The 24,788-nt window shown below is 47.4% G+C and overlaps 1 protein-coding gene across 1 annotated transcript; it reads right to left on the reverse strand.

Moving 5' to 3' along the window:
* Positions 1-7: 7 nt before the first annotated feature.
* Positions 8-24,788, reverse strand: LOC137332782 (transcription cofactor vestigial-like protein 3). The gene is made up of 4 exons (XM_067996718.1): positions 24,600-24,788; positions 22,778-23,014; positions 3,772-4,185; positions 8-1,624 (listed from the first exon to the last, which is right to left on the reverse strand). Exons 1-4 carry the CDS (start codon positions 24,655-24,657, stop codon positions 1,581-1,583), a joined length of 753 nt encoding a protein of 250 aa, XP_067852819.1. The 5' UTR covers positions 24,658-24,788; the 3' UTR covers positions 8-1,580.

Genomic DNA, 24,788 nt, shown 5'->3' on the forward strand with positions numbered 1-24,788 from the left:
CTCCCACCATTGGTCACCCAACACGGCCATCATCAGGTGATCCGCCCCCCACGCTCCCACCATTGGTCACCCAACTCGGCCATCATCAGGTGACCCGCCTTCCCACAGCCAATTGGAAAGTGAACAGGCTCTTCCTTACCCGATTGGATGATTCTTGACCGTCAGTCAATCAGCCCTTTTCCCCCCCTCTCTGATATTTCTATAATTAAAAAACAAAATGATAAAAAACCTGACAGTTTATTTTAATGCCCCAGTGATTTTTCTCCCAGGTTGCCTGCAGCAGGAGATTAATCTACAATTCCCGGAGACTCCAGGACAATGCCGGAGAGTTTGCAGCCTGCCTGCAGCCCATCTTCCCAGTCTGCACAGGAGAGTGAGGTGACGGTCAGTCAGTAGATGGAGCTAAGGGACCATCAATATTTTACTGAGAACGTTACTGTTGAGCACGAGCAGTTTAGCGTAGTTTTCAATACAATGTGACGAGACTTTAGCGGCGAGTATTTAATTATCGTCAAGTAGACCTGTCTTGTGAGTAAATGGGTAACACCTCTGTCATGGAGAGATTCCTTACCATCTTGATTTGTTCCTATCCTCAAATCCCTCCATGGCCTCACCCCTCCCTATCTCTGTAACCTCCTCTAGCCCTACAACCCTCCGAGATCTCTGTGCTTCTCCAATTCTGGCCTCTTGTACATCCCCGATTTTCTTTGCTCCACCGTCGGCTGAAGGCACGGCCGCCATCTTGGCTCTTAGTTCTGGAATTCCCTCCCTAAACCTCTCCGCCTCTCTCGCCTCCTTTTAAGTCACTCCTTAAAACCTACCTCTTTGACCAAGCTTTGGGTCATCTGTCCTAATGTCTCCTTCTTTGGTTCGGTGTCGGTTATTGTCTGATTACGCTCTGGGAAGCGCCTTGGGACGTTTCACTACTCTAAAAGTGCTCGATAAATAAAAGTTTATAAATAATCCATGTTTTCTTTAACCCCGAGTTGTGTGTTTGGAAGAACCAACTTATAATTTGAGAAAACACATAAAATCTGCCTTCTTGGGTTGTAAATATCTGAAGATTCCCAGCAAAGTTCCTCAGTGAGTGGGCAGCAAACTGCACTGGGGTTTATTTGGCAAGAATATTGTGGTTTAAGGCCACGCAAGGTCAAAGGTCTGATTGAGAGTTTTGCCGCTTTTATACAGGTGCTTGTTCTGTTCCGATTGCTCAGCAAAGATTGGGCACAGACATGATGGGCCGAATGGCCCCCTTTCTGTGCTACAAGCTTCTATCGGTTGCAGGAGTCTGATCGTCGATGATCAAGCTCCCGGGATTTACACGTACTAAATCTAGCTCCCTTATCCTCACAGTGGACTCAACAATCCAGTAAAGACTGGGTCTCAGAGCCTGTACACTAGGAGCTGGATTTGGAGCGTAAACATCGGGAGCAGCTTGCAGTCGCCGTGTCCTGGAATCCAAACTAAGCAAACACCAGTATAAAAGAGACTTTAATTTTCACGCAATGGTCCAGTGGTGGCTCTGGGTGAGAAGGATCACCATTGTATTCGGAATCAGGTTGAACAGGACAGAGGTCATCCTAATACCAATATATATCCTTCCTTTTCTCCTGATGTTGGAAACCTACAGAAGAAATGTAAAATTGGATAAAGTAAATAATAACATTAAAAACACACAGGCTCACTTTGCTCATCTAAATTTTTGGGGGGCTGTTGCTCTGGGAGGGGGAGGTCCCCTCAATACCACCGCGCTCTGTCAGTCGAGCTGATTTAACCTTTTACAGCTTCTCTAAAACAAAATGAATATTATTCAAGACGATCGTCGAGATGGCAGCTAACAAACAATATCGGTGACAAATCATCTCACCTCAATAATCAGATCCAGCCGGGGGTTTAAAGGAGACAGAATCTATAGAGGTGAGAACTGCGAATCGCATATGTTCAGCCCCGAGATCTCTCCCTGTTGGTTTATATGGTTTTTTAACGTATGAAAGATCCCATGACATGATTGGAAGAAGAGAGGGGAGTTCCCTGCTGTCCTGGACAGCTTTCCTCCCTCAACACCCCTGAAAACTATCACCTGTACAGATACACAAATCACAAAAAGTAGCGACGCAGGCTAAGAAGGCCAAAAAAAAATGCAAACAAAGCACTGGGGTTCATTTCTAGAGGGATAGAATTGAAAAGCAGAGAAGTTTTGTTAAACTTGTATCGAACCTCGGTTAGACCACGCTTGGAGCACTGTGAACAGTTCTGGTCTCCAGATTATAAAATGGATATAGAGGCACTCGAGAAGGTGCAAAAAAGATTTACTAGGATGATACCAGAACTGAGAGGTTTTAACTATCAGGAAACACTGAACGTGTTTACACCGCCCTTTCAGGCAGTGCATTCCAGATCATAACAACTCGATGTGTAAAGAAATTCTCCTCATCTTCCCTCTGGTTTTTTTGCCAATTATTTTCAATCTGATTATTTTAAATTCTGGTTACCGACCCTCCCGCCACTGGAAACAGTTTCTCCTTATTTACTCCATCAAAAACCCTTCATGATTTTGAACACCTCGATTAAATCTCCCCTTAACCTTCTCTGCTCTAAGGAGAACAATCCCAGTCTCTCCACGCTCTCCACATAACCGAAGACCTGGACCCCTGCAGTGAAGTGATTCCTCTAATACAAAGGAGACAAAGCCGTCATTCTCCACAGGGCAATGAGATGAACGGCAAGACATTCTGTCTTTGGGATTGGTTGTGGGGGGAATGTTGTTCAGGACACCGGGAGAACTCTTCCTCGAATGGGACCCTGGGATCTTTAACGTCCACCTGAGCAGGCAGATGGGACCTTAGTTTGGCTCTGGAGTGTTGGGTTATGGTGATGGATTATGAACTCAAACACCTTGAAGGGGCTCGAACCCACAACCTCCTCCCCCTCCTCCTCCCCCCCCTCCCCCCTCCTCCTCCCCCTCCCCCTCCCCCTCCTCCTCCCCCCTCCCCCTCCCCCTCCCCCCCTCCCCCTCCCCCTCCCCCCTCCCCCCCTCCCCCTCCTCCTTCCCCCCTCCTCCCCCTCCCCCTCCCCCTCTTCCCCCTCCCCCTCCCCCTCCTCCTCCTCCCCCCCTCCCCTCCCCCTCCCCCCTCCTCCTCCCCCTCCCCCTCCCCCTCCTCCTCCCCCCCCTCCTTCCTCTCCTCCTCCCCCCCCTCCTCCCCCCTCCTGGCTCCACAGGAACACTTTGTGCATTTAAAGAAATTAAATCTTGCCTTTAGTTGGCGGTGGCTGCCTAGGCCGCAGGAGTCGCTGAGGACTCCTGAGCAGACCAGGCCCGGACCCAGCCCCTGTCCCTGCTCATCAGAAACAGAGTTCCCGGAGGGGTCATTAAACAGGAGTGAGGCTGCTCAGTGTAAGGGGCCTGACGCCTGCTTTAAGTGGCTGCCCAGGAAGCCTAAGAAATGGGCCTGATTAATTGAGCAGTGGCCCGAATGCAAGTGCAGTTCAGACACGGACAAACCACTGCTAAATTTGTCAGCTTTGCACCCATTTCACACCCGAAAAATAGCAATTTCTAGCGTTTGTCGATAATATCACTGACTTTGATTTTGGTCATTTAAATTATATATTAATTGATTTTTTATTATTTATGGATGTTAATTATCTTTCGCTACGAAAATAAAGTTGCTTTGGGAATATGACCCAGAGTGAAGAAATTTATATTCAAATTCCCATTCAGAGTGATACATTTTTTACCTCCTTTGTTCCTCCATAAATCACCCCTCGTACCTCTCTCAGGGTTCCTACTTTGGCCCATTTCAGCCAGTCCAGGTGGAGCTGCTGCCCAGATGGGTGTGAGTTCTGTTTTTGGTACCGTCTGTCGCTGGCTGGGTCCAGTAGGTGGTCTCGCACCTTGCAATGGCAAGAGAAGGGAGCTATACTGTCTGTTGGCCGGCATCATTCGGTGGAGTTCGGGTATGTGCTGGCCGTAGACGGTGCCGCTTAAACCCTGGCTGCTCACGGCCGGTAAGAGCCACGGGTCCTGAGGCTGCGGGCGGAGATTGTGGGGGGTCTCTGACCTGTAGTGAGCCGTAGCCATGGGTCGAGTCAGGGCGTCTCTGGACGCAGCAGAGAGAGGTCCTTGGTACGGCCTGGACCAGAGCGGAGCCCGAGCATTCCATCCGTCTGTGGACTGTTTCTCATCTGAAAAAAGGAGGAAATAGTTTTGAATCAATAGATCAAAATCAGACAATATTTCAGATGTAAATAGGATTCATTTAAATGCAATCAGTACGGTGGTGTATTGGTTCTGTTACTCGACTAATAATCCAGAGAACGTGAGTTCAAATCTCCACCATAGCAGCTTGAGAATTTGAATTCAGTTTAAACAAATCTTGAAATAATAATCTGGTCTCAGTAAAAGTGACCATGAAGCTGTCGGATTGACATAAAACCCCAACTGGTTCACTAATGTCCTTTAGGGAAGGAAACCTGCCGTCCTTACCCGGCCTGGGCCTATATGTGACTCCAGCCCCACACCAATGTGGTTGACTCTTAACTGCCCTCTAATGACCTCATGAGCCCCTCAGTTTGCATCAAACCCGCTACCAGTGGATCAAGAAGGCAGCCCACCACCACCACCTTCTCAAGGCAACTAGGGATGGGCAATAAATGCCGGCCTCGCCACCGACTCATCCTTCAAAAATGAACAAAGCACAAAAGGTGTTATTAAAGAAAAGGTCAAAGTCTCACCAAAGACTTTTTTTGACAGCTGCAATCAAAATGTGATTTATTCAAAATGCGAAGGCTGCAAATAATGAGTCTCAGTGACAGGAGGGGATGTGACGGTGGGGGGGACATGACGGGAGGGGAGGGGATGGGAGAGGAGGGCAGGGGTCGTGATGGGATGTGATGGGAAGGGACACATCAGAGCCTGGTACAATGAACCTGTGCAGAGACTGAAAACTGATCACTAGCATCCAGAGTGGAGAAGGCGCTCAGCCAGGAGTTGGTCACATTCTTTCAAAGGCCTTTTTATAAAGACAACCCTCCCTTCACCCCCGTGAGTCACATCAACAAAGTGACATGGTCAAAGCCATGGGTGAGCGTAGAATTACATAGAAATTACAGCACGGAATCAGGCCATTCTGCCCATCCAGTCGGTGTTGGTGTTTATCCTCCACATGAGCAGTATCCTAATCTCATCTTCCTATGTCCCTTTACCCTCCTTTCCTTCACCATCTTCCCGAACTTGATGCTGAAAAAGGGAAGATTTGAAGTTGACCTCATCATATCATTGGCTGAGTGACAATCTGTGTTCTTTGCTTCCATTGGCTGAAAACAACAACCTTCAGTGAGAATCTTCATCCAATCAGAGGCCAACATTTTTCAACCTCTGCATTGAGCTGGATTGTGGGTGTTATGGGAGTAGGTACTGGGATTGTGGGTGATCCGGGAGTAGGTACTGGGATTGTGGGTGTTCCGGGAGTAGGTACTGGGATTGTGGGTGTTCCGGGAGTAGGTACTGGGATTGTGGGTGTTCCGGGAGTAGGTACTGGGATTGTGGGTGTTACGGGAGTAGGTACTGGGATTGTGGGTGTTCCGGGAGTAGGTACTGGGATTGTGGGTGTTCCGGGAGTAGGTACTGGGATTGTGGGTGTTCCGGGAGTAGGTACTGGGATTGTGGGTGTTCCGGGAGTAGGTACTGGGATTGTGGGTGTTCCGGGAGTAGGTACTGGGATTGTGGGTGTTCCGGGAGTAGGTACTGGGATTGTGGGTGTTCCGGGCGTAGGTACTGGGATTGTGGGTGATCCGGGAGTAGTTACTGGGATTGTGGGTGTTCCGGGCGTAGGTACTGGGATTGTGGGTGTTCCGGGCGTAGGTACTGGGATTGTGGGTGTTCCGGGCGTAGGTACTGGGATTGTGGGTGTTACGGGCGTAGGTACTGGGATTGTGGGTGTTCCAGGAGTAGGTACTGGGATTGTGGGTGTTACGGGCGTAGGTACTGGGATTGTGGGTGATCCGGGAGTAGGTACTGGGATTGTGGGTGTTACGGGCGTAGGTACTGGGATTGTGGGTGTTACGGGCGTAGGTACTGGGATTGTGGGTGTTCCGGGAGTAGGTACTGGGATTGTGGGTGTTACGGGCGTAGGTACTGGGATTGTGGGTGTTCCGGGAGTAGGTACTGGGATTATGGGTGTTCCGGGAGTAGGTACTGGGATTGTGGGTGTTCCGGGAGTAGGTACTGGGATTGTGGGTGTTCCGGGAGTAGGTACTGGGATTGTGGGTGTTCCGGGAGTAGGTACTGGGATTGTGGGTGTTCCGGGAGTAGGTACTGGGATTGTGGGTGTTCCGGGAGTAGGTACTGGGATTGTGGGTGTTCCGGGAGTAGTTACTGGGATTGTGGGTGATCCGGGAGTAGCTACTGGGATTGTGGGTGTTCCGGGCGTAGGTACTGGGATTGTGGGTGTTCCGGGATTAGGTACTGGGATTGTGGGTGTTCCGGGAGTAGTTACTGGGATTGTGGGTGTTCCGGGAGTAGTTACTGGGATTGTGGGTGATCTGGGAGTAGGTACTGGGATTGTGGGTGATCTGGGAGTAGGTACTGGGATTGTGGGTGATCCGGAAGTAGTTACTGGGATTGTGGGTGATCTGGGAGTAGGTACTGGGATTGTGGGTGTTCCAGGCATAGGTACTGGGATTGTGGGTGTTCCAGGCATAGGTACTGGGATTGTGGGTGTTACGGGTGTAGTTACTGGGATTGTGGGTGATCCGGGAGTAGGTACTGGGATTGTGTGTGTTCCGGGCGTAGGTACTGGGATTGTGGGTGATCCGGGAGTAGGTACTGGGATTGTGGGTGTTCCGGGCGTAGGTACTGGGATTGTGTGTGTTCCGGGCGTAGGTACTGGGATTGTGGGTGATCCGGGAGTAGGTACTGGGATTGTGGGTGTTCCGGGCGTAGGTACTGGGATTGTGTGTGTTCCGGGCGTAGGTACTGGGATTGTGGGTGTTACGGGTGTAGTTACTGGGATTGTGGGTGATCCGGGAGTAGGTACTGGGATTGTGGGTGTTCCGGGCGTAGGTACTGGGATTGTGGGTGTTCCGGGAGTAGGTACTGGGATTGTGGGTGTTCCGGGCGTAGGTACTGGGATTGTGGGTGTTCCGGGAGTAGGTACTGGGATTGTGGGTGTTCCGGGCGTAGGTACTGGGATTGTGGGTGTTCCGGGAGTAGGTACTGGGATTGTGGGTGTTCCGGGCGTAGGTACTGGGATTGTGTGTGTTCCGGGCGTAGGTACTGGGATTGTGGGTGATCCGGGAGTAGGTACTGGGATTGTGGGTGATCCGGGAGTAGTTACTGGGAGGAAAAACGGGGAGAGGAGAAAATGGGAAAGAAAAATGGAGGAAAGTGTGAGCAGAAGTGAAAGGTATTCCTGACATTGATATTTTTTGCTGTGAAAATAAATAAATAAGACGTGCATTTCCATCGAGGTTTCTCATGTCTTTGGGACATTCCAAAGCATTTCACATGCAATAAATGACTTTAAGGTGCAGACGAATGAGGCAATCCGATTCCAGGATCCCACAAACAGCGGTGGCACGAGTGAGCGATTAATCTATTTTTTGTTATTGCTGGTTGAAGGAAGATTACAAATTGCTGCTCTTTGAACAATGATGTGGGATCTTTAATATCCGTTGGAACAGGAGATATCTCCGGTAAACAGTCCATCCAAAGGGAGGCTCCTCTGACACTGCAGCATTCCCTCCGTTTCAGCCTGGATCATGTGCACAAATCTTGAGATAGTGCTTGAACCCTGACCTTCTGACCATTTCACCTTCACGGTCTGCGAACTGCGAAAGTGGCTGCCACGGGAAAACTGGCATTGCCGTGACCAGCTAATAATGTAAAGGATGATTCAATTATAATACAACGACTTTGGAGGCAGAATCTCAAAAAATTATATTACATCTGGTTTTAATACTAAATACCTTGGTAGGTTTGCTGTTTTAATCATCTTAAACACCTCAATTAGATCACCCCTTGATCTTCTATATTCAAGGGAATATAAGGCTAGTCTATGCAACCTGGCCTCATGATTTAACCCTTTAAGCCCCCTTATCATTCTGGTGAATCTGGGCTGCCCCCCCTCCGAGACCAATCGATCCTTCCTGAGGGGCGGGGCCCAGAACTGAACGCGGTCTCCAGATGGCGTCTGACCAAGGCTCTGTATAACTGAGGTATAGCTTCCTTCGCTTTGTATTCTGGCCCCCTTCAGATAAAGGCCAACATTCCATTTGCCTTTTTGATTACTTTTTTGTACCTGGATACTCGCTTTTAGAGCTGTGTGTGCTTGGAATCCGAACTCTCTCTGCTCCTCCACACTCCCTAGTTTCTCACCATTTAGAAAATACTCCAATTTATCTTTCTTGGATTTGTCACCTCCAGACTGGACTATTCCAATGCTCTCCTGGCCGGCCTCCCATCTCCCACCCTCCATAAGCATCAGCTCATGCATAATCCTGCTGCACCTATCCTATCCCACATCAAGTCTCGTTCACCCATCACCCCCCCGAGCTCGCTGACCTACATCGGCTCCCGGTCCAGCAATACCGCGATTTGAAAATTCTCATCATTGTGTTCAAATCCCTCCGCGGCCTCTCCCCTCCCTATCTCTGTAACCTCCTCCAGCCCTACAACCCCCCGAGATCTCTGCGCTCCTCCAATTCTGGCCTTTTGTGCAGCCCCGATTTTCATCCCACCATTGGCGGCCGTGTCTTCAGCTGCCTCGACCCCAAGCTCTGGAATTTCTTCCCTAAACCCCTCCCCCTCCCTCTCCTCCTTCAATACCCTCCTTAAAACCCACCTCATTGACCAAGCTTTTGGTTCCCCCCCCCCCCAACCCCATAATATCTCCTGCTGTGGCTTGGAGTCCATATTTGTCTGATTGCCCCTCTACAAAGTGCCTTGGGACATTTTACTACATTAAAGGTGCTTTATGAATGCAAGTTGTTGTTGTTGTAGGGACTCACTCCGCTTGCCTAAGTCCCAAGGGCTTGTGCGGAAGTTGGCGGAGCCGAGGATTAGGGACCCCCAAAGTGTGCACAAGGGAATTGCTGGAGTTTGACCATCTAAACCATGCAACCACCAGAATAGAATGCTGGTAAGCTTCCCGCTGATTGTCCAGTCAGGACCACCCTATTCGTCTGGATACTGGAGTCAAGTGAGAAGGAGTGATCCCCAGTTCAGCACCTCCCACCTGCCAACCGCACCATGGGCAGTGCCAACCGCCGTGCCTCATCGAATGGTGGTTCTACCAGATGGAGATGTGAAGCTTTAGCAGCAGCTACTTGTCTCCGTCGGTGTCGGCCGTGGCTTCGTGGGTAGCAGTCTCCCCTCTGAGGCAGAAGGTCATGGGTTCAAGCCTCACTCCAGGGGCTTGAGCACATAATGCAGGCTGGGGGGTTTTCCCCAGTGTCCTGGCCGATATTTATCCCCCAACACCTAAAACAGATGATATTTCATTGCTGTTTGTGGGATCTTGCTGTGCACAAATTGGCTGCCGTGTTTCCCACATTGCAACAGTGACTACACTTCAAGAGTACTTCATTGGCTGTAAAGTGCTTTGGGATGTCCTGAGGTTATGAAAGGTGCGATATAAATGTATATCTTTTCTTTACAGCGCAGATTTACCAGAATGATACCAAGCTTAAAGGGTTAAATGATGAGGTTAGTTGCGTAAACTCGACCTTCTTCTGTTCCAAAGTTCCAATGTTGCTGATTGGATGTAACTGATCACAGCCTGCAGATTATGGAAACTAAATGACACGATATTGAGGTAGCCGTGTAGTGAAAGGCCGTAAAGGACGATCATAAAAGTGTCACTGAAAATCTCCCTACATTTTGTACAAGGAACATTTCAGAGTTGTTCTCCCGAGATGTCCAGGTGGGAATTCTTTTTCCCCAGAGGTCCCTCTCCCAACTTTACTACTGGGAAAAAACAAATGCAAAAGAAACTCATTTACAAATATTTAATTATCTCAGCAACAGAGAAACTATTTCCTCTGATGGGACAATCCAGAACAAAGGGGCACAATCTTAAAATTAGAGCCAGGCCATTTAGGAGGGAGATCAGGAATCACATTTTCACACAAAGGGTAGTGGAAATCTGGAACTCTCTACCCCAAGAGGTTGTTGAGGCTGGGGGTCAATTGAAATTTTCAAGACTGAGATCGATAGATTTTTATTAATTAAAGATATCGAGGGATATGGAGCAAAGGCAGGTCAATGGAGCTGAGGTACAGATCAGCCATGTTCTGATGCAATAGCGGGACAGGCTTGAGGGGCTGAATGGCCTCGTCCTGTTCCTATATCATCATGACAGCACCATAATTGGAGGTACATGAACTGTTGACCAATCCCTTGCCCTGTTTTACCATCAGGCGTCAGGCAAACTCAGGAATGTACAAGATCAAAAAGGTCCATCTCGGTCCACCTGTCCGGCTCCAGAGAACAAAAAGGTCTATCTCGGTCCAACTGTCCGGCTCCAGAGAACAAAACCAAAATACACAGCTCACGTCCTAAATCCCTCAATCGATTTTCCATCGAGCGTCTATCCACCTTGATCTTAAAAAGCTTGATGTTATCGACCTGGACAGTCCATTCCAAACTTATCCCACTCTCTGTGTGAAGTAGTTACATCTGCTCTGTCCATTCACCTCCCCTCCTCTATGTTACAACCTGTATGACACCTTCAATATAGTGAAACATCCCAAGATGATCCAGGAGTGGAATTTGATATAAATGCAGATAAACCATTAAAACCACCCTCTCGCCACCTCAAAATAACAAACAAAAAACAGCACGAGAAACAAATGAAAACTATTAAACAACAAAGGGCCAAATCTCACAGCGTGCCTCACTAGTTAGACTTTTCCTGCAGCCTTCAGCTGGGAATATAATTTCTGCTGGAAGTGCAAGCTGATAACAAGGGCAATGGGGCATCCTGGACCTCAGTGAACAGCGGGACCAATAGTCTATCTCCTTAACCAGTGAGATTTAAGGATTGAGAAAGAAACAGAGGAACGACAGAGAAGGAAATCGGGTGAATTAGAGTCAAATCAGGAACAGAAAGAGAAATAAAGAGAGAGGAAGAAAGATTGGATTAAGAGAGAGAGAAAAAAAGAGACAAAGGAAAAGTAAGAACATTTTTTAAAATTTTAAATTTGAAAAATCTCTCGGAACAATTTACTAGCTGCAGGAATGAGATTGAACAGGTTAAATTGTTCCCTGTCTGGGCTAGAGAGGTTAATTGGCATTAGCCATTATCACATTGTTAAAAGGTACTTAACACTGTTAAATTCCAGCCTGACTTCCTGCGGCGAGTTTAATGGGCAATTAATGTGCAAATCCAGCAAGTTCTTGAAGATAACGGGAAGGTTTGAGGGCGAGATGCCGTTTGTGGGAGCAACGTAAATCGACCAGAAAATTCTGGAGGTTCACAACTCACGGCGTTTCTCTTCATCCCCTGAACTTGCCGGCCGATTTGCACATTAATAACAGCGTGCGTCGTTAACACACCGTTAGATTAATGAAGTTATATGCAATGCGCCAGATCATTAAAAATGTACAACTGGACATAACAGAGGAGGCTGATTACACATTACCACGAAGGGCCTGGGTTACTGGTACCAAATGAGGATCAGAAAATATCAGACTTACATTGATTTTTATGAAATAATTAAAAAGTGCCATTTTGTCACAGGCCTAACCAGAGGTATTGGTTTATGTCTTATTTAGTTGTTAATGATTCAACCTTCAGTGACGCCAAACTTACAGGCAACACTAATGGCGGCAGAATTCCTGTCACGTGCCAATTGCCCTCCGAATTAATTGTAAGGGAATCAGGATATGAAATGTAGAATGCAGTAGGCCTGAGATCCAGCAATCTCTGCTTTAATTAAGCTCCAGATAAACAATGAAATTCCACTCTGTAAATGTGCACACTAAACAGTCATTTGCACTAGTCCAGTATCTGCTGTAATCTCCAATATTATTTGCACGCATTAAACAATGCAAATTATTAATAGTAAAACCATTAAGGAGCAGATCCTCAGTGAGATTCAGACTGGCCCCTGTTCATTCATGAATTATCCTCTCGGTTTCTGTCTTTCCGTGGCTCAGTGGGAAACACTCTCACCTCTTGAGGCAGGAGGCCGTGGGAACAAGTCCCACTCCAGAGACTTGAGCACATAATTCAGATTGACAGTTCAGTGCAATACTGAGGGAGTGCTGCACTGTCGTCGTTCACATGAAACATTAAACCAAGACACGGTCTGCCCTCTCAGGTGGACATAAAAGATCCCACTATTTTGAAGGAGAGCAGGGGAGTTCTCCCCGGTGTCCTGGCCAATATTTATCCCTCAAACAACATTACTAAAAAAAATCAGATGATCTGGTCATTATCTCATTGCTGTTTGTGGGATCTTGCTGTGCGCAAATTGGCTGCCGCCTTTCCCACATTACAACAGTGACTACACTTCAAAAATACTTCATTGGCTGTAAAACTCTTTGGGACGTCCTGAGGTTGTGAAAAGTGTTATGTAAACACAAGTCTTCCACTGCACTTGTATCATCTGTTAAAAATGAAGTTACTTACACTCTCAAATGACACAAAGCTGAGGGGAGAGGAACAAACTTCGAGGAGGCAGCTTACAGAGAGCTTGATATGGGTTTGACCTGGGCAGATCATTGGCAAATATAGTTCAGCGCAGACAAATTCAAGATACTGCATTTTGGGAATAAACCCAGGAGCTACTCATGCTCCATGAGTGGGATAGAACTCACCAAGGGGGAAAGCTGAGCGACCTAAGGGGCATTAGTTCACTTGTGGCTTACCGTGTCTAAACAGTTGGGCTCCAATAAACAACACAAACAGGACACCAGGTTATATTGCCAAATCAGCTCTGTTCAAAGCCCCAGTCACCATACTGAAGCTGGTCAGGCTCCACCAGGAAGATTGGGTGGAGTCCTGGTTACTGTGACACAAGAGGGCCGTTTAGGTACTGGAGACGGGGCAGGGGTATCAGGGGAAACAGCTGTGAGAAACAACTGAATAAACCAGAGCTCATCAATGTCGAAAAGGAGATGACTCAGAGAGGAATAGAGAAAGTAGACCTGGGAAAACACTTTCTGACACAGCAGGACAAGAGGCACACAGTCAGGGTGTGAACGGCAGGTTTAGGGCAGACACCAGGAAGTATTTCTTTACACAGTGGGTGATCAACAGCTGGAAGGGATTACCAGGGCGAGAGATTGAGGCCACAATGCTGGACTCATTTAAGAAACATTTGGATGGTGTAATGGGGAGACAGTAGGGTTGGGATTAGGGAAGGATGGGATTAAAATGGGATGAGGAGCGATTGTGTAAATTGACCGTGTTCTCACTGGAAATGAGAAGTTTGAGAGGTGATGTGATCGCTGTTTTTAGGATTCTAAAGGGACCAGATAATGTCGAACATGACAAGCTGTTTCACCTTGTCCAGAACGATGGAACCAGAGGACACGGCCTGTGCTTGAAGGGGGTCAATTCAAAACTAATCTACAGAAACAATGGGCTCGATGTTACCAGGGCTGCGGGTTCGTGGCGGGGGGGCTATCGGGCGCGTGGGTAACGCGCCCGGTGAAATTAGTCAGCCACCCACACGATCGCAGGCTAATTGGATCCACTTACGTCTTGTTCCGGGTTCCCCACTGCTGATCTGCGCGTCGGGCGGGCTGCGCATGCGCAGTAAGGTCTGTCAGCTGGAGGAGCTCTATTTAAAGGGGCAGTCCTCCACTGACTGATGCTGCAACAAATAGAAAAAATTACAGCATGGAGCAGCCCAGGGGGAAGGCTGCTCCCAGGTTTAATGATGCCTCACTCCAGGTATCAATACACGGGGTGAGGAGGAGGGGGAGGACAGAGATCTTCCCCCCGGCGGGCGGGAGGAGGCGGCCTGCCTCTGCCACCAGGAAGGCCTGGCTCGAGGTGGCAGAGGAGGTCACCAGCACCACCAACATATCGCCCACCTGCATACAGTGCAGGAGGCGCTCCAATGACCTCAGTAGGTCAGCCACAGTGAGCACACTTACTCATTCCCCAACACTCCGTCTGCCACATCACCGCCCCCACCCCACATCTCCTTCAGCACTGCCAACACTACTCTGTCACATCACCCCTCACACCCACTCAAACCTCATCCTCATCTTACCTCCACCTACTCACCTCGCCAGTACTCATCCCGCCACTACCACTCAACCCAATCCTCATACAATCTCATGGCTCTATCTCATACTCACCCTCTCGTGCATCTCTCTCACGGCCAGCCTCACTCAACCTGCCACTACCTGTGCTGCAGCCACAGGGCATGCATCACATATGTGCAGTAGGCAGCGTAAGGCAAACGTGTCGTGAGCATGAAGGGGATGCACAAGGGTGTTTGAGGGTTTGTCATGGGTGTTACTTATATTGAATTTCTGACCAACTCACATTACATATTATATTGGCACCACTACTGCCACGTCTTTGCGAATCTTGTCTGGTTTGTGCAATAATGCCCTTTCCTGAGGATCACGATGAAGACCCACAACTGATGCCACCCATTGTGTCACTGCAGAGTGGGTGTAGGTGTATTTGCAGGGCTCTTTTGTGCAGACGACTGAGAGACGTCGGCGATGTCCCCGGTGGCACCCTGGAAGGATGCGGAGGAGAGGTTGTTGAGGGCAGTGGTGACTTTGACAGCGACAGGTAAGAAGATGGTGCTCGGGCCAGCCGGGAGCAGCTCGGCATGAAGGAGGCTGCAGATGTCCACGACTACATGTCGAGTGACTCTGAGCCTCCGTGTGCACTGCTGCTCAGAGAGGTCCAGGAGGCTGAGCATCGGTCTGTGGATCCTGTGGCGAGGGTAGTGCCCTCTGCGACGCATCTCTCTCTGTGGTTGCCCTCGCTCCTGCTGTGCAGGTGGATGTGTCACAGCACTGTGTTGTGGAGCTCCACGTGTCAGAGGTGGACGGGGTGGATGGCGAGGCTGGTGAGGCTGGTGATGCTGTTCGCCCTCCGAGGAGGTCATGACTGCAGCTACGGCGGCCCCCAACCGGAAGGTGTACATCTGAGGGGGTCCGCAAGGTAGGTACATGTCTCTGGACCCCGGGGTAAGTGTGCAAGTTGGTGAATTTTATTGTCAGGAGGAGGGTGGTGGAGGCCAAACTTTGTCCAAAGTGACAGAGTGGCCTCCTGCAATGGGTGAGGGTCTCCCCCACCACCTGTCAAATGGACCTTTGCAGCTGCCACAGGCTGATGGCTACAACACGTCCATTTGAACTGGGAGTGTTTCCCCCAGTACGGGAAACAGTCCCAGTTTTCTATAAAATCCCACCCCTCCTCATATAATCCCTTAATCAGGTCAGTTAATGACCTGAACAAGCAAAATAAATACTTTCAAGTGGCAATTAAAGCCAGCGGGATTCCCACCAGCGGGGGCTGCGCGCGCACGCCGGCGCGTCAGTGGGGAACCTGGAAGTGGGCGGGTTGGAGCCGGGCTCCGATCCCGCTCCGGGATTCTCCGATTTTCGGAGCCCCCCCGCCAGGAACGCGGGTGTTAAAATGATGTCCCATGTGTTCTGTTATCACATCTTTTATAATGGACTCGAGCATTTTCCCACTACTGATGTTAGGCTAACTGGTCTGTAATTCCCTGTTTTTTCTCTCCCTCCTTTTTTAAATAGTGGGGTTACATTTGCCACCCTCCAATCTGTAGGAACTGTTCCAGAGTCTATAGAATTTTGGACGATGATCACCAATGCATCCACTATTTCCAGGGCCACTTCCTTTAGTACTCTGGGATGTAGATTATCAGGCCCTGGGGATTTGTCAGCCTTTAGCCCCATTAATTTCCCTGGCACTATTTTTTTTACTAACACTGGTTTCCTTCAGTTCCTCCCTCTTACCAGACCCTTGGTTCCCTAACATTTCTGGCAGGTTATTTGTGTCCTCCTTTGTGAAGACAGAACCAAAGTATGTGTTTAATTGTTCTGCCATTTCTTTGTTCCTCATTATAATTTCCCCCATTTCTGACTGTAAGGGACCGACATTTGTCTTCACTAATCTTTTTCTCTTGACGTTTTTATAGAAGCTTTTACAGTCAGTTTTTATGTTCCCTGCTAGTTTACTCTCATACTCTATTTTTCCCCTCTTAATCAATCTCTTTGTCCTCCTTTGCTGAATTCTAAACTGCTCCCAATCCTCAGGCTTGCCGCTTTTTCTTGCAATTTTATTTGTCTCCTCTTTGGATGTAAAACTATCCCTAATTTCTTTTGTAAGCCACGGTTGAGCCACCTTTCCTGTTTTATTTTTGCGCCAGACAGGAATGAATAATTGTTGTAATTCCTGCACACGTTCTTTAAATATTAGCCATTGCCTATCCACCATCATCCCTTTTAGTAAAGTTCCCCAATCTATCATAGCCAACTCACACCTCATACTTTCATAATTTCCTTTATTTAGATTCAGGACCCTAGTTTCGGATTCAACTACTTCACTCTCCATCTTAATGAGGAATTCTATCATGTTATGGTCGCTCTTCCCTAAGGGACCCCGCACAACAAGATTGTTAATTAATCCTTTCTCATTTCACAATACCCAGTCAAGGATCGCCTGTTCTCTAGTTGGTTCCTCAACGTATTGGTCTAGAAAACCATCACGTACACACTCCAGGAATTCCTCCCCCACCGTATTATTGCTAATTTGGTTTGACCATTCTATATGTAGATTAAAGTCACCCATGATTATAGTTGTACCCTTCTTGCATGCGTCTCTAATTTCCTGTTTAATGCCCTCCCCTACATCTCCACTACTGTTTGGGGGCCTATAGACAACCCCCACCAACGTTTTCTGCCCCTTGGTGTTTCTTAGCTCCACCCAGACAGATTCCACATCATGATTTTCCGAGGCAATATCCTTCCTCACTATTGCATTGATTTCCTCCTTTACTAACAAAGCTACCCCACCTTTTTGCTTGTCCTTGCCAAATATTGAATATCCCTGGATGTTTAGTTCCCATCCTTGGTCACCCTGCAGCCATGTCTCAGTATTCGCAACTATATCATAACCGTTAATATCTATCTGCGCTGTTAATTCATGTTATGTTGTTTTATTCCATTTCATCAAATTAGAAAAGACCCTGAAAGAAGTTCAAAACCAGAATATTTCTGACTCCATCCACAGGTCTTGTGCAATCTGCTCCACAGGGGACCCTAACCCACTCACTTAATCTCCTGAAGGATACATAAAAACTCACTAATTCTCAAAAGCAGCCAATCCAAATTCCAGAATGTTTCCCCATCTCCACCCTTCACTGTTGCCTTCCATCAGAAAACAGCCCTTGGTCCAGACTCCATCTGCCCAGCAACACATTACCCATTGTGGAGTATTTGATCATCTCAGTCTCTCCGATCCTGATCACCTCTGTTCCTACACAGATGTTTGTCCAGTTTCAGGATATCAATCAGGTATCAGCTGCTGTTGGGAGCGCCAGGTACACGCTGCTCTGTGCTGGGAAAGATTCCTTCTTATCTTCATCTCACTTGATCTTTGTTGAATTAGAAGCCCATGGAATCGAAGGAAAAGTACGGACTTGGTTAGGAAGTCGGCTGAGCGAAAGGCGACAGAGAGTAGGGATAATGGGTAGGTACTCACATTGGCAGGAGGTGACTAGTGGAGTCCCGCAGGGATCTGTCTTGGGGCCTCAATTATTCACAATATTTATTAACGACTTAGATGAAGGCATAGAAAGTCTCATATCTAAGTTTGCCGATGACACAAAGATTGGTGGCATTGTAAGCAGCGTAGATGAAAACATAAAATTACAAAGCGATATTGATAGATTAGGTGAATGGGCAAAACTGTGGCAAATGGAATTCAATGTAGACAAATGTGAGGTCATCCACTTTGGATCAAAAAAGGATAGAACAGGGTACTTTCTAAATGGTAAAAAGTTAAAAACAGTGGATGTCCAAAGGGACTTAGGAGTTCAGGCACATAGATCATTGAAGTGTCATGAACAGGTGCAGAAAATAATCAAGAAGGCTAATGGAATGCTGGCCTTTATATCTAGAGGACGAGAGTACAAGGGGGCAGAAGTTATGCTGCAGCTATACAAAACCCTGGTTAGACCGCACCTGGAGTACTGTGAGCAGTTCTGGGCACCGCACCTTCGGAAGGACATATTGGCCTTGGAGGGAGTGCAGCGTAGGTTTACTAGAATGATACCCGGACTTCAAGGGTTAAGTTACGAGGAGAGATTACACAAATTGGGGTTGTATTCTCTGGAGTTTCGAAGGTTAAGGGGTGATCTGATCAAAGTTTATAAGATATTAAGGGGAACGGATAGGGTGGATAGAGAGAAACTATTTCCGCTGGTTGGGGATTCTAGGAGTAGGGGGCACAGTCTAAAAATTAGAGCCAGACCTTTCAGGAGCGAGATTAGAAAACATTTCTACACACGAAGGGTGGTAGAAGTTTGGAACTCTCTTCCGCAAACGGCAATTGATACTAGCTCAATTGCTAAATTTAAATCTGAGATAGATAGCTTTTTGGCAACCAAAGGTATTAAGGGATATGGGCCAAAGGCAGGTACATGGAGTTAGATCACAGATCAGCCATGATCGTATCAAATGGCGGAGCAGGCACGAGGGGCTGAATGGCCTACTCCTGTTCCTATGAATTTAAACCTGTGCAATTTAGTTCTGTACTCGTATCCCAAGTTAAATAACCTGCTCACATCTGCAACGTCTGTGGGCTTCAGTGTTTTACGGATCGGGATCATGTTCCCGTGAATCTTCTTCCTCCACTGGAAGTCCGTCAGGTTTTGTGAAATCTCTTTGTGACTTTGGAGCCCGAGGACTTTGACTCTTCCTCGTTACTCTCTTCTGAATCCTCTCCGGCAGAAATGTCCTTTGGTGCTCAACATTTCACCAATATTCCAAGAAGGGACTCACCAGTGTATCTCTTACAGTGTCAGTGGATAACGTTCACTTCCTGACACAGAAGGTGATGGGTCCAAGCCCCACTCCAGAGAGTTGGGCATGTCAGGTAGCCTGACATTCGGTGCTGTGCTGAGGGAGTGCCGGCCTTCAGATGAGATGTTAAACTCAGAGGCCCTCTCTGCCTGGTCAAGGTGGATATAATAGATCCTAGGGCACTATTCAAAGAGGAACAGGAGAGTTCTCCAGATGTCCTGGGGCCAATATTTATCCCTCAACCAACATTACTAAAACATTAACTGGTCATTTATCTCATTGTTGTTTGTGGAATCTTGCTGTGCACAAATTGGCCACCAAATTTGCCAAATGACAACAGTGACTACACTTCAGAAATACTTAATTGGTTGTCACGCACTTTGGGACATCCTGAAGATGTGAGAGGCGCTATATAAATGCAAGTTTCTTATTTCTTTCAGTCAAAGAGCATTGAGGCTATTTTCGTACATTGGTTGAAAACTTTCAGTGAATGATCAATAATTACACCCAAATCATGTCCTTTCGCACCTTTGTGACACAATCCATTTCATCAAGTACACATCTCCCATTTCCTGTTCCAATATATATTTATCCAAATTAAACTCCACCATTCCTTAACCCATTTTGTTTAATTGGTCCCAATTATCCCTTTGAACTTTGTTTATCTGCCTTATATTGGTACCAGGCTTTGTGAATTTTATAGATAATATTACAATAAATACTTTCCTCCAGATCGACCGTGAGGGATTTGAGCATCAGGGAGCACAGAACTAAGTCTGCTGAACTCTGCTTATCGCTGTTCAACCTAGCTCGGCAACTTGAGATTAGTGTGGAATGAGTTCCAGCTGTGGGTGAGTGGACAGGAATGTGACATACATCATGAAACAGCCCTACAATCTGCTCAAAACAAATGGCAATCCCGTTTGATTTTTAACTAAGTTTGGGACAAAGATATAATATCAATATTGATTGGAGATTTCAGCCTCTAAATGGTGAACTGTCACTTGTTCAGTTACTGAAGTGGCTGTAGGTTTGTAGCAATGACCTCAGCCGATAACTGAGTGTTCGCAGATACAACAACCCCCGCAAATCAGTCATTTATCCTCATCCAACTCTGATGAGAATTAACCACTTTACCAAAATAGTGACAGATCGGACTTTCCATAAACTCGGGGCGAAAATGAGCCACTTGGAAATCCTTGTAAGGCCATCCATCCAATCAATAATTCACCCTTCACAAGAACAACTTGGGAAGTTGTTTCCCAAACAGACTGCTGTTACAGGTGAAATGGAGTTTGCATAAGGTCGATTGTAATTACAGTGAAGCCTCTAAAAACTGATCATTATAAACCAGATTATTCTTGGTCAGGAATTCTCCACAGTGGGAGTGTGACACATGTGACCTGGGGAAACTGACGTTTTTTTTCATTCATTCTCGGGATGTGGGCGTCACTGGCAAGGCCGGCATTTATTGCCCATCCCGAGTTGCCCTGAGAAGGTGGTGGTGGTCAGCCTTCTGCTTGAACCACTGGTCGCGGTTTGATAAAACTGAGTGATTGCTGGGCTACTTCAGAGGGCAGTTAAAAGTCAACCACAGTGGTGTGGGACTGGATTCATATATAGGCCAAATCCGGGTAAGGACGGCAGGTTTCCTTCCCTAAAGGACATTAGTGATAACAAACATGGGCTGATCAGAGAGAGCCAGCATAGATTTATAAAGAGGAAGGGACGTTTAATGAACTTAGTTGAATTTTTTGAGGAGGGTAACTAACCTGGTAGATAAGGGAGTGTCACTGAATGTTATTTATATGGACTTCCAGAAGGCATTCAATAAAGTTCCACATAAGAGACTGTTAACAAAAATGAGAGTGCATGGAATTGGGACAGCCATTGGCTTGGACAGGGAATTGTTAGGATGTGGGAGACAGAGTAGGGATCATGGACAGGTACTCAAATTGGCAGGATGTGACTAGTGGTGTCCCCCAGGCATCTGTACTGAGGCCTCATCTTTTCACTATATTTTATGTTTATAAAGGAATAGAGAGCCATATATCCAAGTTTGCCGAGGACTCTAAGTTAGGTGGCACAGTAAATAGTGTAGATGGGAGCAGGAAAATGCAAAGGGACATTGAGAGATTCAGTGAGTGGGCAAAACCGGGGCAGATGGAGTTCCACGTGGGAAAGTGTGAGGTCATCTACTTCGGACCTAAGAAAGATAAATCAGAGTATTTTCTAAATGGTGAGAAGCTCAGAACTGTGGAGGAGCCGAGAGATTTAGGGGTCCAAGTACAGAAATCACTAAAAGCCAGTGGACAGGTACAAAAAATAATTTAAAAGGCTAATGGAATGTTGGCCTTTATCTCAAGAGGGCTGGAGTAGAAAGGGGAGGAAGTTATATTCCAGTTTATATAAAGCTCTGGTCAGACCCCATCTGGAGACTGGGTTCAGTTCTGGGCCCCGCCCCTCAGGAAGGATAGATTGGCCTTGGAGGGGGGGCAGCGCAGAGTCACCAGAATGATACCGGGGATTGAAGGGTTAAATTATGAGGATAAGTTGCACAGACTAGGCTTGGATTCCCTCGAGAATCGAAGATTAAGGGGTGATCTAATTGAGGTGTTTAAGATGATTAAAGGAGTTGATAGGATAGATAGAGAGAAACTATTTCCTCTGGTGGGGGGAGTCCAGAACAAAGGGGGCAGAACCTTAAAATTAGAGCCAGGCCGTTCAGGGGTGATGTCGGGAAGCACTTCTTCACACAAAGGGGAGTGGAAATCTGGAACTCTCTACCCCCAAAAAGCTGTTGAGGCTGGGGGTCAATTGCAAATTTCAAAACTGAGATTGATAGATTTTTGTTGGGTGAGGGGGATTAAGGGATATGGAACCATGGTGGGTAAATGGAGTTAAGATACAGATCAGCCATGATCTAATTGAATGGTGGAACAGGCTTGAGGGGCTGAATGGCCTCCTCCTGTTCCTATGCAGAAGAGAGAGGAGAGAGGAAAGAGGAGAGACAATCAGACTCCAAGAGTTAACAGTGCATCCTCCAGCCCTGCACTATCTGTGGGAAGGACTCTCACTGGAGAATCAGACACCAGACACTCACCATGTTCCAGCATCGCAAAGTAACCGTGCTGCTTTGGCACTGATGCCATTAGACAGTTACCATGAATACAGTCCAAACGACGGCCATAATAAGAAGCTTTTACAAGGAAGGTTTCAATTTATGACCAACCGGATTCGACCTCTGACATTAAATCACCGCCTACACATGGACTCGACCTCTCGGACTCGACCCCTGACCCTAAACCACAGCCTACACACAGACTCAAACTCTGACCCTAAACCACAGCCTTCACACGGACTCGACCTCTGACCCTAAACCACAGCCTACACACGGACTCGACCTCTGACCCTAAACCACAGCCTACACACGGACTCGACCTCTGACCCTAAACCACAGCCTTCACACGGACTCGACCCCTGACACTAAACCACAGCCTACACACGGACGCGACCCCTGACCCTAAACCACAGCCTACACACGGACTCGACCCCTGACACTAAACCACAGCCTACACACGGACGCGACCCCTGACCCGAAACCACAGCCTGCACACGGACTCGACCCCTGACACTAAACCACAGCCTACACACGGACGCGACCCCTGACACTAAACCACAGCCTACACACGGACTCGACCCCTGACACTAAACCACAGCCTACACACGGACTCAACCTCTTACCTTTCTCTGGTTGGCTGCTCTTGGTTTTTCTTTTCGAACAAATCTCGATGGGACTACTTGTTCCTCTCAACGCTCTCGAGAAGTGCTCATCCACCACACTATTGATGTCCCCTTTGAAGTAAGTGAAGACCATGCAGCGAGGGCTGCTATTGGTTCCAGGCACTCGCACTGCGCCAAATCGGGGTCTCTCGCCATCTTGATCCGACTTTTCCACTTTCTGCTGCTGGCTAATTGTTCCTGTCAATGCGAAGAGAATGTTAAACACTTCATGCTCAATCATCACTGAGATGAGTTATCCCCTTGACAAGAGGAATGGATCCTGAACCAATTCAGGAAAAATCAGAGAGCAAGTTATTATCTTAATGGCAAGAAACGGGAAAGTACTGCAGTACAAAGGGATCTGGGGGTCCGAGTGCAAGAAAATCAAAAGGTTAGTATGCAGGTGCAGCAGGTGATCAAGAAGGCCAACGGAATGTTGGCTTTTATTGCTAGGGGGATAGAATATAAAAACAGGGAGGTATTGCTGCAGTTATATAAGGTATTGGTGAGACCGCACCTGGAATACTGCATACAGTTTTGGTGTCCATACTTAAGAAAAGACATACTTGCTCTCGAGGCAGTACAAAGAAGGTTCACTCTGTTAATCCCGGGGATGAGGGGGTGGACATACGAGGAGAGGTTGAGTAGATTGGGACTCTACTCATTGGAGTTCAGAAGAATGAGAGGCGATCTTATTGAAACATATAAGATTGTGAAGGGGCTTGATCGGGTGGATGCGGTAAGGATGTTCCCAAGGATGGGTGAAACTAGAACGAGGGGGCATAATCTTAGAATAAGGGGCTGCTCTTTCAAAACTGAGATGAGGAGAAACTTCTTCACTCAGAGGGTAGTAGGTCTGTGGAATTTGCTGCCCCAGGAAGCTGTGGAAGCTACATCATTAAATAAATTTAAAACAGAAATCGACAGTTTCCTAGAAGTAAAGGGAATTAGGGGTTACGGGGAGCGGGCAGGAAATTGGACATGAATTTAGATTTGAGGTTAGGATCAGATCAGCCATGATCTTATTGAATGGCGGAGCAGGCTTGAGGGGCCGATTGGCCTACTCCTGCTCCTATTTCTTATGTTCTTATATCAATTATCACAAAATCTTACAGCACAGAAGGAGGCCATTCGGCCCATCGTGCCTGTGCCAGCTCTTTGAAAGAGCGATCCAATTAGTCCCATTCCCCTGCTCTTTCCCCATTGGTCTGTCAATTTCTCCTTCAAGTATTTATCCAATTCCCTTTTGAAAGTTATTATTGAATCTGCTTCCACCGCCCTTTCAGGCAGCGCATTCCAGATCAGAACAACTCACTGCGTAAAATAATTCTCCTCTTCTCCCCTATTGGTTCTTTTTCCAGTTACCTTAAATCTGTGTCCTCTGGTTACCGACCCTCCTGCCACTGGAAACAGCTTCTCCTTATTTACTCTATCAAAACCCTTCATGATTTTGAACACCTCGATTAAATCTCCCCTTAACCTTCTCTGCTCTCAGGAGAACAATCCCAGCTTCTCCCGTCTCTCCACAATAACTGAAGTCCCTCATCCCTGGTACCATTCTAGTAAATCTGTTCTGCACCCTCTCTAAGGCCTTGACATCCTTCCTAAAGTGTGGTGCCCAGAACTGGACACAATACTCCAGCTGAGGCCTAACCAGTGTTTTATAAAGGTTGACAGGTACAATATTGATATCCGATCTCCTTCTGGCTTCACTATGACTGTCCCCTCTGTACCGCACAGTGTGAAGGCAGCGAAGTCTTGTGTTGCTCCCAGATTTCCCTACCTGGTTCTTGCTCCATGTTTAAACTGCCCAAACGATCCTCAGTCCTGTAACAGCTCATATCTCAGTCATGTTTAAAAGCCGTCTGACCCTGGGACCTTCCTGCTCTGCGGCCCATCGCTGTGAAACTCCAGTTTCCTGCGTTGTGTTGTCGATCCAGTTTGTTTCAGTCTAGTAGCACGGGCTGCTGAC

Source organism: Heptranchias perlo, chromosome 15 (assembly GCF_035084215.1).
Source record: "Heptranchias perlo isolate sHepPer1 chromosome 15, sHepPer1.hap1, whole genome shotgun sequence".
NCBI lineage: Eukaryota > Metazoa > Chordata > Chondrichthyes > Hexanchiformes > Hexanchidae > Heptranchias > Heptranchias perlo.